Source organism: Cricetulus griseus, chromosome 8 (assembly GCF_003668045.3).
Source record: "Cricetulus griseus strain 17A/GY chromosome 8, alternate assembly CriGri-PICRH-1.0, whole genome shotgun sequence".
In the NCBI taxonomy this organism is placed as follows: Eukaryota; Metazoa; Chordata; class Mammalia; order Rodentia; family Cricetidae; genus Cricetulus; species Cricetulus griseus.
In genome coordinates this window covers 57162577-57181161 of record NC_048601.1, presented here as the reverse complement: position 1 = coordinate 57181161, position 18585 = coordinate 57162577, and the positions used below count along the sequence as shown (strand labels likewise).

General features: G+C 52.0%; 1 protein-coding gene across 4 annotated transcripts in view; it reads left to right on the top strand.

The window, feature by feature from the left end:
• Dysf (dysferlin) overlaps positions 1-18585 on the top strand; it is a 199811-nt gene that overhangs the window by 89416 nt on the left and 91810 nt on the right. For all 4 annotated transcript variants that reach the window (XM_027428547.2, XM_027428543.2, XM_027428546.2 and 1 more), the window contains 12 exons: positions 560-675; positions 999-1112; positions 2328-2505; positions 3038-3162; positions 4819-4925; positions 9509-9701; positions 10763-10918; positions 14828-14959; positions 15038-15204; positions 16266-16380; positions 16591-16696; positions 16962-17104. In XM_027428547.2, coding sequence (XP_027284348.1) covers positions 560-675; positions 999-1112; positions 2328-2505; positions 3038-3162; positions 4819-4925; positions 9509-9701; positions 10763-10918; positions 14828-14959; positions 15038-15204; positions 16266-16380; positions 16591-16696; positions 16962-17104 — 1652 coding nt within the window. The remainder of the gene's footprint in view (positions 1-559; positions 676-998; positions 1113-2327; positions 2506-3037; positions 3163-4818; positions 4926-9508; positions 9702-10762; positions 10919-14827; positions 14960-15037; positions 15205-16265; positions 16381-16590; positions 16697-16961; positions 17105-18585) is intronic.

Genomic DNA, 18585 nt, shown 5'->3' with positions numbered 1-18585 from the left:
TTCAGGGTCTGGCCAGGGAGGTCTTGTCCCTGGAAGGGCAGCTGTGACATTATCAAGAGAACATCTCCCGGAAGGTGGGGATGATGGGATGGGACCGATTGCCTTATTCATCCACCAACTCCCCACTGCCACAATAAGTGTGTATGTGTGTGTGTGTGTTGGGGGGGATCCCTGGGACATGACTTCTTTTCACCTGACTCTGGGTTCACCCCCTGACCTGAGAGGGGAAGGCTTGAGCCCCAGCCTGTGTGCAGACAGCTGAGTGTGTTGCACTACTTGGGTTCTTGCTATCCTGTGGTCAGTCACATCTCTGAGCCTCAGTTTCCTCATCTGTGAAGTAGGACTAATAACATAATAGAAATAGCCTCATTCCAGCATACTGCGGACTCACGAGAGAGTGGAGTTGGCTACACCATTGCTAGTGTATTAGTAATTATACATGTGCAGGGCCCACATTTGGTGCATGTGGGGGAAACTGAGGACCAGACTGAAGGTGTCTGGGTTAAACCCTAGAAAGATCTACAGGGCCACCTCTCTGATACCTGCTTGTGTCTTCCAGTGGATGACAACTTGGGCTTTCTTCCCACCTTTGGACCCTGCTATGTGAACCTCTATGGCAGCCCCCGGGAGTTCACGGGCTTCCCAGACCCATATGCAGAACTCAACACAGGGAAGGTGAGCAGCTACATGTATCCCGAGGGTCTCCAGGCCAGCCTGCCGGTGTCTGGGCCCAGATGATATTCTGTGGGCCTTATGAGGCCTGGACAGACCCCTCAGAGTGCCTCCTTTGTTAGGCCTTTGGGCTTCTTTCTCCTGGGCCAGTTGGACCTGTCCACTGTCTCCATCCCGAGGCACCTAGGCCTCTCAGTTTTCATCCCTGTGGACTGGGTTGGAGGACTGATACACCCCTATTCTGTAGGGGTGAATTACAGTATGTTGTTACGTGTTGTGCCCCCCATCCCTCACCCCTTTACTGGTGACCCAACTTTCTCTTTCAGGGAGAAGGTGTGGCTTACCGAGGCAGGCTTCTGCTGTCTCTGGAGACCAAACTGGTGGAGCACAGTGAGCAGAAGGTGGAAGACCTTCCGGCTGATGATATCCTGCGTGTGGAGGTGAGGACATTGCTCTGGGAGACAGCGGGTCCCTGTTGGGAGTAGGAACAAGGTAGCTAAGGACCGTGGTAGAGGGCCTTCTTCAGTTCTGACCCATGTTTACTATGGCGGTACTCTCAGCTGTAGGGTGGGGATATGTAATAGTCCACCTCAGGGAGGCTTTGGGGTTTAAGGGAGCTAAATGAAAGTAGTATAGAAACTTAGAGCTTGATACAAAGTGAAATGCCATTTTCTGAGGATTCTGTGGGAACAGCTAGCCATGATTGGTTCGACACAATTTACAACTGACCTCTTCAAATCCAGCATGCCACAAGGTAGCTGTTGTTAACTCCATGTACTAAGGCCCAGAAATATCAGAGCAATGCACGGTCTCCAGGGTCATTTGGACACTGTAGTTAGTTACCTCTGGTTTCCATGCTGGCCTTCCTACCTGCCAGTTGCCTCAGTTTCCCTGTCTGTAGTCACATTTACCTTAGGAGACAGTGATGAAAAGAGACGTGACGCAGGCATACAGTAAGCATACAGTAAGACTTGTATGCACACAGTAGGCACATAGTGTTATCTGCCATCACTATTCATAAGCTCAAAAACTCCAATTTTTCAGCTCCTTTCTCCTCAGCTTTCCAAGGAAGTGACTATAATATTATGTTGTTTCATGTCAAGACACATGACTGTTTTACATTGTCTCAGTCCTGTGTCTTGGGCTTGAAGGGCCCAATTTGAAATAAGTATTTTGAGCACATGGCTGAGGCTGCTTATGCAGACTACAGGGCTGCCTGGTGTGTGTGTGTGTTTGTGTGTGTGCATGTGCGTGTGGGCTTGTGTGTGCTCATGTGTGTAGCTCTGGGCAGGGCATGATTGTTGAGAGCTTTCAGCCCCTTTAAGGGGCAGATGAGGTATAGGCTGCCCTGAGGGACACTGCGGGAGACCCTGCTCTGTGGACATGGTGGTGCCATCGATGCTGGTTTGGATTAAAGAGCAGCCTGACCTTGGAGGAGCAGATTGTATTAGGAAACATGAGTGAATGCGCATGAACCTGGAATGAGTTTGTTCAGTCAGTAACTAAGTCTGGAGGCTGTTCCTTTGGACCAGCCTCTGCCCAGCCAGGAGTTTTTGGGGCCTGGTCATGGCTAGGGCCTGACATCTATGGGATCTGCCCTGCTGGGTATCTTGTTTGTCTCCTTGTGACCTCTGGCCTGCTCACTCTGCCTGCAGAAGTACCTCCGGAGGCGCAAATATTCCCTCTTTGCTGCCTTCTATTCAGCCACAATGCTGCAGGATGTGGACGATGCCATCCAGTTCGAGGTCAGCATTGGGAACTACGGAAACAAATTCGACACCACCTGCCTGCCCCTGGCCTCCACCACCCAGTACAGCCGGGCAGTCTTTGATGGTGGGTGAGGCTGGAAGGGACCTGGGTCACAGGGCAGACACCAAACCCTAAACCCTGTCTCCATGGAAACTACACTAAACCTTTTGGGGCTCCTCTCTTCTACTTCTTGTGCTGTCCCTTATATTCCTTTTGGGGGCCCGCTGAAGGTTGGACTCCTGCAGGTTCTGCAGTTGTCCTGGTCCCGAGCCATCTCCATCAACACATGGGGTCTAGGGGTTTGGCTTGGAGACCTTGTGAGCTTGGGTTTTCCAGAGATATTCTATCAGCCTCCTTGTTTTGATGCGAGGCCACAGCAGTCTGTCCCTCTCTCCCCCCAAAGTGTGCTCAGGTACCTTGTCTGGATACTGGGGTTTCTATCAGCCATATCACAAGCATTTAAGGGGAGAGGAGAGTAAAGCATATCTATCTTGAGTCCTCTCTCAAGCTGGGATGATTCTGAAAGCCCAGTGGCCTGAGTACCATGTTAGGCAGAGCTGTGTTCCACCGTCCTGGGCCTCTGCCTAGCACTCAGACCCTGCTCCCCTCCCTGCAGGGTGCCACTACTATTACTTGCCTTGGGGCAATGTGAAGCCAGTGGTGGTACTGTCCTCATACTGGGAAGACATCAGCCATCGAATTGAGACTCAAAATCAGCTCCTCAGGATTGCGGACCGGCTGGTGAGTGGGATCCTGTCCAGACATGGTACCTGGTCTCTAGCCCTTCAAGAAGTATCTGCAGACTTGTAGAGAAGATGGGGTATTAAGGATGCTGGGTACACTCCAGGTGGATGTGGGAGATGACTGAGAGAGAGAAAGCTGAGAGGCAGCTGGGGTGTCAGGATATGCCTGATGTTTATTACTAGACACCTTGTGACTCTTATACCACACACAATAGTTTTGCCAGAAACTTCCAGCCAGAAGCCAGAAGCTAGAGCTCCAAACTTAGATCCAGTTGGCATTCATGGGTGCTGAGGGAGAGGTGTGTGGCATGGAGGGGAGCAGCTAAGGAACATCAAGAGGCTGTCCTGGGGACAATGGGAGGATGTGGAACAGGATCCCTATCCAGGATATCATGGCAAGCATTCAGGGGAGGGTGAGCCCTGGGAAGAAGGTGACTTTTTAGGGAGTTTTTGGAGCTTGAGCTGCTGGGCCTTGATACATTGGCCTTGGGGAGATGAAGGGCTTTGAGAGAAATGATCTGGGCTTCAAAGCTGGGAACCTGGGGAGAGGAGCGGAGTGTTTGAATGTGGGATAGTTCTGCTTTGGGGGGCGGTGAGGAGAGGTTTCTGGGGACCTCTCTACACTTTCAGGTCTGTCTGGTGCTTGGACAGGGCATGCAGAAGAATCCCGAGAGGGCACAGGTGTAGAGGATAAGGGAGGGGAGAAGGAAGCTAGGAAGCTGCTGGTTCAGGCAGTGGCTGTATGCTCCCTTCCAGGGAGCATCACTTAAGGGAAGCCAGTATGGCTACAGGGCAGGAATGAGGGGGCAGTAGCAGGGAGGAAGGGCAGAAGAGGCCTAGGGACAACTGAGGAGCACAGTTGGAGAGGCGGCAGAAAGGCAAGGAAGGGGTGATGTCCTTGAAGCTGGCAGTTGGTTGTGATGGGCAGCTGATGCCAGTGGAAGGACTTGGAGTAGAAGCTCCGTCCCTCTCTCCACCACACTCCTCACTATCACCTTAGAAGGCCACAGTTCCCAGAGAGCAGGGGCTGAGTTTTCTTCTGAGGGGTTTCCCCAGGGTGAAGCACACATTACAGGCACTAATGTGAGGAGAGGGCTGCTTGGGGAACTGCAGCAGCTGGGGCCTGACAGGTATTTTGAAGTTGGCTTCTGTCTTCCATCTCAGGACACAGGCCTAGGGAAAGTGCCCAGAGACAAACCAGAGAAGGGTTCAGATGAAGCTCCAAGACAGCTGACTCTGAGGGTCAGTCCTTATGCCTAGTGGTAGCTCCATGGCTGTGGGGGAGACTGTAGCTCTGGATCTGACTGTCTATGGCCAATTCCACTAAGGACTGCAGAGGAGTCTCAGAGAGGTGCACTCCATTGTGGGAAGTCAGGCCTGGCCTCAGGGTGGCAGGTGGGACAGGATGCATTCAGGCTATGTTCTAACTAGCAAGGGAACTCCCTGTGGCCATGCGTGAGACTGGGATTCTGAGGTTGAGGGTCATGGTGGAGAGTCCTGGAAGGTTCTGGAGCTGGGAAGGTGCTGGTAGTTTGAGTCTGGCTTTGCCTTTTCTTGCTCCTATTATCCATTCCCTTCTGGCTCAATGTCAGGGCCTGGGGGTTGGGCCCCCCTCCATGGTGACACTCCTGACCTAGGCTTGCCTGTTCCACAGGAAGCTAGCCTGGAGCAGATCCACCTGGCTCTGAAGGCACAGTGTTCTTCCGAGGACATGGACGCCCTGGTGGCTCAGCTGACAGATGAGCTCCTTGCAGACTGCAGGTAGGGAGGACTTGGCACCCTCAGATGCCTCTCCTAGCTCAGCCAACGCTGTCTCCTCAGGACTGTTCGTGTGTGGTAGTGAGCACAGGCACGTCTCCCAGCCACGCTTGGCCAGCAGTCTGGCCAGTGCTGAGCCCAGAGGTGCTGGAGCCGGCACCGGGAGTTGAAAAGGTGACGTTTAGAACAGGTCATAAATCTCCCTGCAGCAGCAACAGCAGCTGTGGGCTGGGCGACCAGCTTACCTGAATGGGAAGCATTGTGTGTCTGATCCCCGACCTCATAGCTCCCTGATGGAATCTCCAGGAGAAGCTGGGGTGGGGGCACCCCTCCTTCCCCCAAGGCCATGTTGTCAGGGACCATGGTTTCTGTTTAGGTTTCTACTGCACATGGCTGATTGTCAACTTCAGGAAAGGGGAGCCTGGGAGTGAGAGAGGGTAGGTCAGCAGAGGGGGGCTCTCCTCAGCATCTCTTCCACATCCAGGAGGACTAGGGGCAGTGACTGAGAAGGGAGCGTTGAGTTGAACTTGGCATGAAGAATGACTACTTAATAATACCTGAGCAACAAAAGGCTGTCACTGTGAGGAGGACTTGGTAAAAGGAAGTGTGATTACCACAATGACAAATTTGAGGAAACCCGCCACTTACCGCAGGCTGGTGGCTTTCAGTAGTGGTTCTGCTTCTTTGGGCCTTGGTTTCTCATCTATGATATGGACTTGGTCATAATAACTCTCCTACATTCTACAGGGTTCAGTGTGAAGGTAGCCCCCACCCTCAATCCTGCCTTCTCCTCTCTCAGGCTAGCTGGAGAGCCCTGTTGAAGGGATCAGAGAAATGCTCTCACCATGAGAGATTCCTAACTGTGGTGGCTAGGCAATGGTATACCCTACTTAGGAAGTGTACCTTTACCAGATAAAGTATTGATCCCAAAGGAACAGCCCTGTGCCCTGCCCCAGGCAGGTCATTCCTCCATTCTCCATACCTTCCTGAAACCAGCTCAGCCCCAGCTGTATTGGTAAGGGTACAACTTGAGCCCTCTAGGTATGGTAGGGAGTGAGAAGAAGGGTCTGTGGGAGCCCAGGGTAGATGCATCTGACAATGAAATCTTCCCCAAGAAGGAATGCCTGGTGGAAATGGTAGGGTAGGAAGTGGAGAGGAGACGGCCAGGACTGAGGCATGCAGTTCTGAAATGCCTGCTTTCTCCAGGGGTACTAAGGATAGCTGACGCCTAGGAGGACAGCCTTCAGGGGCTCTGCCAAGGAAAGCGTAGGCATGGGTATGTTGAGGAAGGAGACCCCTGGGTCAGATGCTTGCTACAGCTTCAGGGTGTTGAGAGAGGAGATACAGAACTGCTAAGTGACCTAAGATACAGACAGTTAGGGTTAAGGGGCTAGGGAGTGCCGATGTGGAGGGAGCCAAGGGCAGCACAGACTGTGCTTGGAATTTGTGTATTCACTAATCATAAAACTCTAATCATACCATTCTCTGAGGGCCAAATAAGGAAACTGAGGCACACAGGGATTTGATTGACACACCCAGATTCACATGTCAAGTAAGTGGAAGAGTGTCCTTGTATTACTCTGTCACTGATAGAACTAGGAGCCTAGGAAAGGCTCAGGACGATTCCCTAGTTGTGGCCCTAACAGTTGGGTGGGCTTTGGGGCCATTCTCTGAGGGGTTTAGTGGGAGGAAAGGCGAGTAGGAGCCATGAGGCATCAAGAAGCAGGCCTTCTTGCTGGAGGAGGAAGGAATGTGGTACTGGAGGGCACACAGGGACACAATCAGCTTGCAGGGGCGCCAGGTTGGGGCACCTGCTCAGAGCATCCTGGCCCCCTGGCCATGCCTATGGAGAGGCTGCTGTTCCCAGTGATGCCACTTCTGGGACAGTGGCTGGCAGAACACGGGTCTCCCCAGTACTGCTTGTGGCAACTGTGGGGCAAAACAGGCTAGTTTGTGTGGCTATGTGTTTGGGAATGGGTGGGACCCAATCCCACCCAATCCCTGGCAAGTCTGAGGTACTAGGACACTGGAGGCTGTAGGACTTGGTCCTAGGTTGTCCTCAGTGCCCTCTCAGGGAGGATTTATTCGAAACACTCTGCCAAATTAGGCTCTTGGGTCATTCTCCTGGGGGTAGGAGGATGCCCAAGCCTCTATGGGGCATCAGTCCAGGACAGGAGCTTGGAGTGGGGGGTGGGTTTTCATCCTCTCAAGGTATCTGACAGGATTTTCAGGGAAGGGACTCCAGATTATCCCTCCAGGAACCACCTGAGGCCACCATGCTGCCAAAGGCTTCAGCATAAGCAGGTGTCATGGCTGACCAGGGCTGATTACTTGCTATCTGCTTTATTGTATCCAGCCAGGGCTCCCTAGCTGACCCAGAACCCTGCCCCCCCTGCAACAATGTAGCTGAGCCCTCTTCTCTGATTTCTGTACTCACTGTGTCTCCTTTCCATGTGTTTGTCCTGCCAGCTGGGCCAGGCTTTATCTGAGGCCATACATGCCCCACACTTCCATCACCAACTCCCATCTCCTCCGGTCTCCACAGGTCTACCACCTTCAGAGATCACAGCACAGACCCTAGCAGCTGGCACAGCCTTCATCTCCCTACCCTCTCCACAGCCCAGCCACCCACCCTTCCTTTCTCACTCTCTTTTCCCCCCTTTCCTTCTTTAGCATCCTGGAGAGAACTGTTTCCCCACAGGGTGCCTCATAGCCCTCATGCCTTCTGAGTCATTGCTGACTTGTTGGAACTTGCCCACCTATAACGTATCCCTTGCCTCTGTGTATTACTTTCTGCCGTCCTCATGCTGTTCCGTTAACTACAAAACCCTTCCTAGCATTCTACACCGGACTGGCTCCTGTCGGCCCTGTAGGTGCAGATCAGGGCCACTTTTTCCAAGGAAAACTCCAAAGCTGCTCCTGTGGGGAATGGCGGGCTGCCTCAGTTTCCCCTCATGAGAGGGCTAAGTTGGGGAAAGGTCATCTCTTTGGACTCAGCCTGTAGCGCAACTCAAGAATGAGGCCAGCTCATTATCCGGAGGACTGGCCCTGATACAGTCATCAACTTGGTCCCCAGGGACAGGTGGTGACTTGGTGAGCAGCCAGCTCTGCTCCAGGTGTCATGTGGCCCACCTTCCATTTGTAGGGAGGGCTAGCGACGCAGTCTCCTCCTCAGACTCCCCTCATTTCTGTACCCCTATTTCTGTACTTCCCTGCGGGTGGGAAAGAGCCAGGGCATCTTGGGAGTGGTAAGGACTGCGCTTGGCTGGTTTTAGGGAGTTTTGGTTGGGTGGTCTGCTGGAGGGTCCTCCCTGTTTTCTGACCTTGGCTGGGCTTCTCCAGCCCTCTGCTCCACTGCGCACCAGGGCCCCTCACCCACCATGCACGGCCTCCGCCCGCTGCCGCCGGCCCGGGGCTGCCGTTCGCGGCACCCTCGGGGCAGTAAATATTATATTACCACAGGGTGTGCAGTACGTGACCTGAGACGGGCCCCGGGGCTTAAGTTTCCCCGAGATGGAGCTCGCGCACCCGCTCCCCCCACCCTAAAAATTCAATTAAAAAAAATAACAGGAAAGACGCAGCGCGCCGAGGGCCTGCCAGAGCGGTGCCGTGGCGCTCCGGCGGTAATTGGTTCTGCATAGCTCGGGGAAATTGGCAGAAAAAATAAATCAGCCGGGAGCCGGGAGTCCAGACGCTGCGGGGAGGGGGCGGGGGCTGCAGCGCTGAGCGGGCCTGGCGCAGCAGCGTTGACGAATGTCCTGTTTGAGGGCAAGGGCTGGGCCAGCTGGAGGGTCCTGCTTGGGGAGGGAGAACTGGAACTCACCCCCTCTTTTCTAGCATTTCTCCTGGGTGTGTACATCCAGCCCTGGAACAGTGTGGAGCGTCCATCTGTGAGGCTTTTAGAGAGTCTCCCGTGTGTTGGGTCGGGGATCAGAGGTCTTTGCCCCCACATATGATGGACTTTAATTTAACCCCTCACTTGGGCTTTCAGCGCTGTTATTTGAGGGCTACAGTACCCCAGCAGTGCTCAGAAGACTTTCCAAAGCTCAGGATTCTGAGAGGGCCATCTTGGGGCAGCCGGGCTGCATGCTTCTGTATTCATGGCTGCTGGCCTCCCCACAGCGTCTGCAGTAGCTAATCAGGGGTCCATAAATTTCTTTCTTGGAGAAAGTGTGCTCCCAACACAGAAGGGATTTATTTTAGTGTGGGGCAACTTAGACTCTGGCCTCTGCCCTAGACAACACAAGGGGGCAGGAAAAGGACCCTCTAGGTCCTCTGAGAGTTTGCAGTCGGCTTGTAAAGGGGTCACTCATACAAACGAATCCACCAGACTGAAGGTTGAGGGGGAGTCCCAAAAGGATCTCCTGGGAATAAAGAGGCATGTTTCAGAGTAGGAGTATGAGGGCCAGGCTGTGTGTGGGAGGCTTCCTGGAGCAGGCAGGCAGGCAACTGAGGTGAGCACCCGACAGACTGGCAGCGAGCAGGGACCCTGTAAATGTATGTACTATGAATAGGCGCATGCATGCACCTGCCTCTGTGGTGTGTGGAGCCCTGGTGAACAAGCCCATTCCACCTGTCTCTCATAGTCAGCCCCTGTGTGACATCCATGAAATACCTTCTGCCACCCACCTTGATCAGTATCTGTTCCGGCTACGTACCTGTCACCTCAACCAGATCAAAGAAGCTGCCCTGGCCTTGAAGCTTGGACACAGTGAGCTCCCTGCTGCCCTGGAGCAGGCTGAGGACTGGCTTCTGCGTCTCCGTGCCCTGGCTGAGGAGGTAATGAATCCTGAGGGACCTTTAGTCTTCAGTTTTCCTGCCTCCTGGAATGTAGACCAAACGTTTACACTGTGATACATTCCTGGGTCTGTTGCTGGGTGTCCTCACACAGGTCATTTAACCTGAGTATTAGTATGCCCATTTGCGGGACACAGCAGCATACTTACTAGGTGTTGCAGGGTCCAACTCAGAGTCTGGCACACAGTAGGTACTTAACACTCAATAGATGGCCTAGCCTGCTGAAGGATGTCAGAGCAAGGCTAGTACCAAAATCCAGAGTGTCTGGCTCTAGGTCTCATGTTGAAACCTCTTCCTTAGGAACCTGACTCCTGCATAGCCCCAACCCCCCCCCACCACCACCTACCTGTCTGTAGGAAATGTGGATAGTGAGAAAGGGATGGTACCCAAGCATGTACAGGGAGAGGGTGTCTGGAACAGAGGGCTGTAGAAAGACAATGGGAAAGGCTGCTTGGAAAGGGGTGATGAACCCTAGAGTTTCCCTGGGCAGGGTGATAGGCACATGACCAGTTCCCTGGGCATATCCTCATAGTGGTAGGGACTGTCCCCCAGTCTGGTCATTGGCAGCCTCTGGAGCCTGCTCCTGCTCCTATCCTCTTCACAGAGTTTGTTCTATGGCTAGGAGAAGGCAAGGCCTGGAGAATCCTCCTCAACACACTTCCAGGTCTGACCCCCAGGTCTGGAGCCTCACTCTCTCTGAGGAGGCCCTGTTGCAGTGTTGTCTACTCCTGTAAGCCTGCAGACCTTAGGGTCAGCAGGAGGAAGAAGGAGGCTCATCTGGGCAGGTCACATCTCCCACAAGAAAAGACTTAAGAGTTGTACTTCATACTCTGTGCAGGGGCATCTTCCCAGAAACCCATGGGCATCTCAGAGACATTTGTGGGAGCTCCTCTGTAAGCCAAGAGCCAAAGGCAGGGCCCTGAGTGGCTAGTATGGGATGGGAACTGGGTGAGGCAAGACCATTGTGGCCCTTGAGTTAGAGATCAGGATAGCTCTGGACATGTAACCCACTATTCCCACTTTGACTACCACCCCCTCTCCAGCCCCAGAACAGCCTGCCAGATATCATCATCTGGATGCTGCAGGGCGATAAGCGCGTGGCCTACCAACGGGTGCCAACCCATGAAGTCCTCTTCTCCCGGCGGGGCCCCAGCTACTGCGGCAGGAACTGTGGGAAGCTGCAGACCATCTTTCTGAAAGTGAGTATTCTCTCTTCCAGGGCAACCATAGGGTTTTCTCAACACATGGCCTTTCTTCAGCTTCTTCTGGCTCCCCATCCAGTCCTGCTCTGAAACTATCTGAAAGTCCTCAGACATTCATCTTGGGCCGGGAGGGGTATTTGAGTAAAATAACTTGCTTTTTGTTCACTTTCCCCAAAACTCTCCAGACCCTGTGCAGTGAGTCTAGGAGGCTTGTTGGTAGGAGCTGGGATGTGGATTTTGTAATGACGTAGAAAAACAGAGCCTGGTGGCACCCACCTGTCCTAGCATTTGGGAGGTAGAGGCAGGGGCATCAGGAGTTCAAGATCATCCTTGGCTACACATTGAGTCTGAGGACAGCCAGGGCTACACAAGACCCCGTTTTTTTTTTGTTGTTGTTTTGTTTTGTTTTGTTTTTGAAGTAAAAAAAAAAACCACCCATGTGTGTGTTTGTGTTCAAGACTTTATTGCTTACTGGGGCTGGTCTCTTTCAAGAATCATCCTTGATTTCTCAAATGGCCTCCAGACCTGCCCCAGTGGCCTCAGCTACAGCCACTGAGGGGAAAGTGAGTGGGTGCTTGTGGAAGGGCTCCCGTCATCTTCTTTAGCTCATCACTGGGATACAGAGCCCTGGAGGCTTTGGTCATGGCTCCAGCCAGATGACTGGATTGCAGTGTGCACCCTCCTGAGGTGACGTCTCTGTATATAGCCATCCTCAGTGGCCAGGGAACCAGCTGTTTCTTACCACTTCCAGTTCCAATGGCTCTGCTTTCAAGGCCTCCTCAGCCTACATGGCTTGTCTCCACTCCAGCCTGGCCCATTTCCCCAGAGTCTCTGCTGCAGCTATAACCCTTTTTGGTTTTGTTTGTTTGTTTGTTTGTTTTGTTTTTTGTTTTTCGAGACAGGGTTTCTCTGTGTAGTTTGGAGCCTATCCTGGCACTCGCTCTGGAGACCAGGCTGACCTCAAACTCACAGAGATCCGCCTGCCTCTGCCTTCCGAGTGCTGGGATTAAAGGTGTGCGCCAACAACGCCCGGCTGCTATAACCTTTCTTTACTTGGTACCTCACATCTCCAAGCTTCCAGGAGTCATCATTGGCCATATCTCAGCCTGGACCCTTCTGAGGAATGCCATCCCCTGGCTGCTAGCCTACCTGTTTTTTGTTGTTCAGTCATTCTTGTTGCCCCTTGGGGTGGGAAGAGAGGGCTGGTTCCAACTGCACAGCCTGTCTGAACAGATTGCCAGTGCAGGTTGGAGTTCTGTCTGGCCTTGAGCAGGTCACCAAAGTTCTCTGAATAGCCTACTTTCTTCCCACCTATGAAATGAAAACGAGGCCGTCTACCTCACAGGCACTGAAGACTGACTAGACAGTGAACACATTGCTTCGTGAATGAGATGGTCAACAGACACTCATTCCTCTGTCCCTCTGCTCGCCTCTTAGTTTGGGGGCAGTCCCTTGCTCTACAAAGGCCGCGTTTGGAGATCCATTCTAGGCCAGTGTGCTGGGTAGTTTTATGTCAACTTGACACAAACTAAAGTCATCTGAGAGGCAGGAACCTCAATTAAATAAAAAATGTCTCTATAAGATTGAACTGTAGGCAAGACCACATTTTCTTAATTAGTGATTGATGGGGGAGGGCCCAGCCCATTGTGGGTGGTGCCACTGCTGGGCTGGTGGTCCTGGGTGCTATAAGAAAGCAGGCTGAGAAAGTCATGAGGAACAAGCTGGTAAGCAGCAGTCCTCTATGGCCTCTGTATCAGCTCCTGCCTTCAGGTTCCTGCATTGTTTGAGTTCTTGTCCTGACTTTTAATACTGAACACCAATATGGACATATAAACTAAATAAACCCTTTCCTTTCCAAGTTGCTTTTGGCCATAGCAGTTTTTTTTTTCCAAATTATTTATTTTGTACACAGTATTCTACTTACATGTATGCTTGGATGCCAGAAGAGGGCACCAGATCTCATTATAGATGATTGTGAGCCACCATGTGGTTGCTGGGAATCGGACTCAGGACCTTTGGAAGAACAAGCAGTGCTCTTAACCTCTGAGACATCTCTCCAGCCCCGGCCATAGTGTTTTTAATCACAGCAATGGTAACCTTAACTAAGATAGCCAGGACTGAGATAATCAGTACACAAAGACTGATATTTCAGAGGGGAAGATGCGGATGTGTGTGTGTGTGTGTGTGTGTGTTAGGCAGGAATCATGATCTTCTCACCTGCTCCTGGACCATATGAGGTACACTCTTTGTTTGAGTTCTGGCCTCAGATTGCCCTCCTAGGCTGACCCTTTCCTTGTGCGTGTGGAATGTGGACGGGGAGGCAGCGTGCGTGGGCTGGCAGGGCAGTGAGTGGTGAGAATGCAGGCAGGCTGTAAGCAGGCCTGGTAGGCTCTGGAACACCTCTCCCTCCAGTTCTGACCTCTTTGCCCTGAAGCCTCCAGGAGGTGAACTGAAAATGTTCCCCGATTCCATGCAAAAGAGAGAGAGAGAAAAAAAGATATAGAATTGTTTCTCGAAGTCTTCCCCACTGAGTTCATGAGCCTGCCAGTAGCTCCTGAGCAAGCGCTACAAAAATGTTGGCAGCGGGCAGAGACCAAGCAAACACTGGTGTTCCTTAACTTAAACCCAAGCTGGAAAAAGTGAGCACCAGCAGAAGAGAGAAGCCCCAAACTAGACATTTCTTTATTTGCTGTTGCTATTTTCGGTTGGGCAGGCTGGCCCCGTCTGGGGGAGGTTGTTGGTGGGGAGCTCGAGGTGAGGGAAGAAAGGGAGGAGGCAGGCATTCCTGCCATGTCCCAAGGGTTGGTGGCTTGGAGGGAAAAAGACAGCTAGCCACCCCGAGGGAGGGGACAGCGGAGTGAACACCACAGTGAGTTCCTGGGGACTGGTGGGATAAGAGGTGCTTCCACACCTCTCCAAGGAAGACTGAAAAGAGATGGGCCAAGAAACGGGAGAAGGTCAACCAACAATGGTCTATGCCACTTCCTAAGCTTTCTCTTGGCCTGGGCTCTACCTCTAGGGGTCCAGGCCTTCCCCACCAGCTTAGGAATCCCCACACTAGCTCTCAGCTTTTTCTGAACCCACCCATACACCCTGCTGCTCTTACTCAGTGAGCTGTCTCTCACCATGGTGTCTCCTCTAGGGGACAGGGTGTCATTTTAAGAGGGAGGAACTCTGCTCCCCAAGGCCGAATCTGACCTTTGGTTTTAGTCAAATGGTGAAGTAATCGTAGAGAACATATATATGTTTTTAAATGTTGGGTTGTTGCGGTTATTCCATTTGGCAGAGCTTCTGAAGCCTTCAGGATAAAAAAACAGCTGAGCAGCAAAGAGCGGTTAGCATGCTGATAAGCGCTGGAAATTGTGGGGACATTATATGCAATGCTCACGTCTAGCCAAAGCATGAAGTACTGAAAATGAAATGAAGTGGCTTTAACGGCTCCTCTTCTGGAGCTGGGTCCCTGCTCTTCTGTTTCTAGGATGGTGCTGTCCAGCGCAGCAGCCTTGTATAGCTATTTAAACTAGCGAATGTCAAATAAAATGAAAACTGCAGTTCCCTGGTTACACGAGCCACTTCTCAAATGGCTTGTGGCTGCCCTATTGGACCTTGCAGATCTGAGCCATTTCCATTGTAGGTGAAAGTTCCCTCAGATGACAGAAGTAAAAAGATGGCAGGAGAAGGGGATATTGGTGACCCTGTTGCAGACATGACCCCATCTGTAGAGAGCTCCTACATGGCTGCTATAGACTTCTTTGGTGAACAGGACTCTTGTGGAAAAAACTTCTTGCTTATATATGCCACTTGTACGACATTTTGTGAAATCCCCCAACAGTACACCTAACTAGGTGTTGAGCTGGTATGCCCAGGTCTGAGGGGCTGTGAGTGTTTGTGTTTCTTTGACCCCAGTATCCCATGGAGGGCGTGCCTGGGACCCGAATGCCTGTGCAGATCCGGGTCAAGCTCTGGTTCGGGCTCTCTGTGGATGAGAAAGAATTCAATCAGTTTGCCGAGGGGAAGCTCTCCGTCTTTGCCGAAACGGTAGGTTCCTGCCCACATACTGGCCCTTAGATCCTGGATTTCATGACCCCTCACCTCTCTTCCTTCTTTGGTCTGCAGTATGAGAATCAGACAAAGCTGGCACTGGTCGGGAACTGGGGCACAACAGGCCTCACCTACCCCAAGTTTTCTGACATCACAGGCAAGATCAAACTACCAAAGGATAGCTTCCGCCCCTCCACCGGCTGGGCCTGGGCAGGGGACTGGTTCGTGTGTCCAGAGAAGACGTGAGTCCCAGGGTGGTAGAGGGCTGTGCAGGGTGTCCAACCGTGGCCTCCCTTTCTCCCTAGCCCCTCCTCTGAAATCTTGAGATCTGTGGATCCTTCTACCTGCTCCTTGCTGGTCACAACGACTGCTGCTTAGACCCTCCTGGGGCTGGCACTTGCCATGAAAATCTCAAACACTCAGAAATAAAGTGCTCCATGTGGCTGGGGAGACACTCAGTGGCCAAAGCACTTGTCACACAAGTGACTTGATGAGTTCAGTTCCTTGGAACCCATGATAAAGCCCAGTGCAGTACTTATCTATAACCTCAGTGCTCCTACAAGGAGATGGGAACAAAGACAGGAGACTCCCCTCAGGCCTTTGGGCCAGCTGGCCTGACATACTTAGCAGTGACAACCGAGAGACCTTGTCTCAAACAGATCAAAAGTGAGGACTGACACCCAAGATTGTCCTCGACCTCCACATGGATGCCATAGTATGTGTGCAACCCCCCAACCTGCACCCACCGAGTGCATGTACACACACATACTCATACATATATACAGTAAGCATTCCGTGGAGTTGGTACCCAGTCATATGTCTTGCCCTCCATGATACAACAAAGTCCTCTCATTGCACATATGTGACCATTCCTGCTCCAGGCAGCTCACTTGCTCCCTGGATGGCTACAGTTCATACATCTTATGCCACTCTCTATACTTTTTTTTTTTTATAGCCGGGTGACATCCAGTAACTTTTATTTCTGCAAGCTTGAAGTAGATTATAGAATCAAGTATTAAATCTTTAATGTATAGTTTGATGACATTTTCTTTGTGCTATCCATTGGGCTTTGGTGCCTCCTATTGGTTCCCTTTTTCTTCTTTTACCTTGGGTGACACATTCTTTGGCCTGTGACCACCCCTACCTGTTCTGAGCCTCCTTTTCATCCTCTGTCCCCGTCTCTCTGCCTCTATCTATGTTGTAGTGAGGTTGACAGTGCCGGTGGGCTGAGGTATACTGTTCTCTTGGAGGCAGAAGATAGGTGGTAGGGTTCTCCGTGACCCTCTGACTGTCTCCCCAATAGCCTGCTCCATGATGCTGATGCTGGTCATCTGAGCTTTGTGGAGGAGGTTTTTGAGAACCAGACCAGGTTACCCGGAGGCCAGTGGATTTATATGAGTGATAACTACACCGATGTGGTAAGGGGATGCTCCAGGTGGGTAGCCTATGCTTTTCCCAGGGTCCGGGATGTTTGGTCCCATGAAGAACTTGTGACTCAAGAAGACCAGGTGTCTTCTCCCCTGCTCCTACTTTCTGACCCATTTTCTCTGTGCTCCACAACGATGGTGTCCTTGTGTCTTGTGGGTTCCTGGTCTGTATCATCTCACACTTGCCTATTGTGTCTCTAGAATGGGGAGAAGGTGCTTCCGAAGGATGATATTGAATGCCCATTGGGCTGGAAGTGGGAAGATGAAGAATGGTCCACAGACCTCAATCGGGCTGTTGATGAGCAAGGTGGGAACACACAGAGGCTCGGGTCTTACCCCAGCCACCTCCTAGGTGTGCTAGTGAGACAGTTGAAGGCCCTAGGCAGTTAGTTGTCTGGCTTTCATTGGGATACTTTACCCGGGGAACTTCCTGAACATGCCTCCATTTCAAGGTACCAGTTAGGCCCAGAGTTTTAGCTGCTCAGGGTCTGAGCATGCCTCACAAAGAGAGATAGCTTAGAAGAGATGGGGATTTGTTGACAATGACTTACAGGTTTTATCCCAACCCCTAGGCTGGGAGTACAGCATCACCATTCCCCCAGACCGAAAGCCAAAACACTGGGTCCCTGCTGAGAAGATGTATTACACTCACAGACGTCGGCGCTGGGTCCGACTGCGCAGGAGGGACCTCAGCCAGATGGAGGCACTGAAGAGGGTGAGCCAAGAGGAGGTGGGTGGGAGTGGGGCTTCCAGATGGAGGAAGCTAGTGGACGCAGGGTTAGACCTGTGTGCACTGACAAGCATGTCAATGCTCATGTAATATGCACAGGCACACAAGACCTGTATTCGTTATGTTTCTGCTGCCGTGATGAAGCAATATGGAGGAAAGTTGTTGGTGGGCTTGTAGTTCCAGAAGGTTAGAGTCTGTCGTGGTTGGGAGGCAGAGCTGCAATTAGCAGGCATGGCAGTCAGACCAGAAAGCATGAAGCAGACAGAAAACTGGAAGTGGTGGGAGGATTTTAAATTCAGAACCCCCCCCCCCCAGTGACATAGTTTCTCTAGCAAGGCTATACCACCCAGACCTCCCCAAACAATGCCACCAATTGGGGATCAAGTATTCAAATTCCCCAGGGGACATTCTCATTCAAAACACCTCTAAACCCAGTAAATTCATTGACAGGTCTCATCCAGATCAATTTAGCACATATACACATCACACTGAAAATATGGGTCACACTCTGCACACAGATCACACCCCCCTGCCCCAAAACACAGGCCACACTTGAAACGTGTAGATTATACCAGCGTCCACAGATCACACCTGGTGCTCATGGATGCCCTCAGCCCCAGAACAGATACGTGTGTCTGAGTACTACAGAATCCACCTGTGGCATCCACTTACAGTTTCTGAAGGCGCAAGGTTGTCAAAGGAAGTATTTGGTGTTTGGTTTCCTAGAGGGAGACTCCATGATATGGAGACATAGGGTAAGGACCCTTGAACCCCACAGATAATCCTTACCTGGAGGCAGGGCATGGGGTCTACACCCTCTGAGCTGTCTGCCATTGGCTACTGGCTGGTAGGATGTGCCTGGACACATGTCTCCACAGGGAGGTGACTTGTTAGTGGTGGACTGGCTCCTGAGCCATGCTTCTGGATGCCTGTGATAGGCCACGTGTGGGTGAGTGAGTAGATAAGACCCATCGGTGTTCACCCAAGGATGCCATGGAAAACAGGACCCGCCCACAGTACTTTCTTGTGATCACACATGACCACATGCACCTGTCCCTGAGTCTGGGAATGTTCATGCTCAGCCCAACCTCAGGACCTGCCTTCCCTGGGTCTTCTTGTCATCTAGCCTTCATTCCTAAGAACACATTTGGGTTTTGGTAGCAGAACCAGGCCTTTCCCACTGTTTAAGTGGAAAAGTCTTTAGGGGACCCAGCTTCCCTTTTTTCCCTTTGAGCAGTGGCTCTAGAGAGGGATGTCTGGGTCTGGGGACATCCAGTGGTTGTAGACAAGCCACTGTGAACCAGGCTGACATTCTTCCCGCCCATGGAAGACATCTAGTTGTTAGAGGTGTGGGCCTTGCTTAGGGTCCCAGACAGAGTTGACATTTAACAGCAGCAACTGTGTCAGTCTCTCACAGGGCCCAGGGCCAGGCAGTTCTGGGCTTCCTGCAGGAAAGAGTCCCTTTA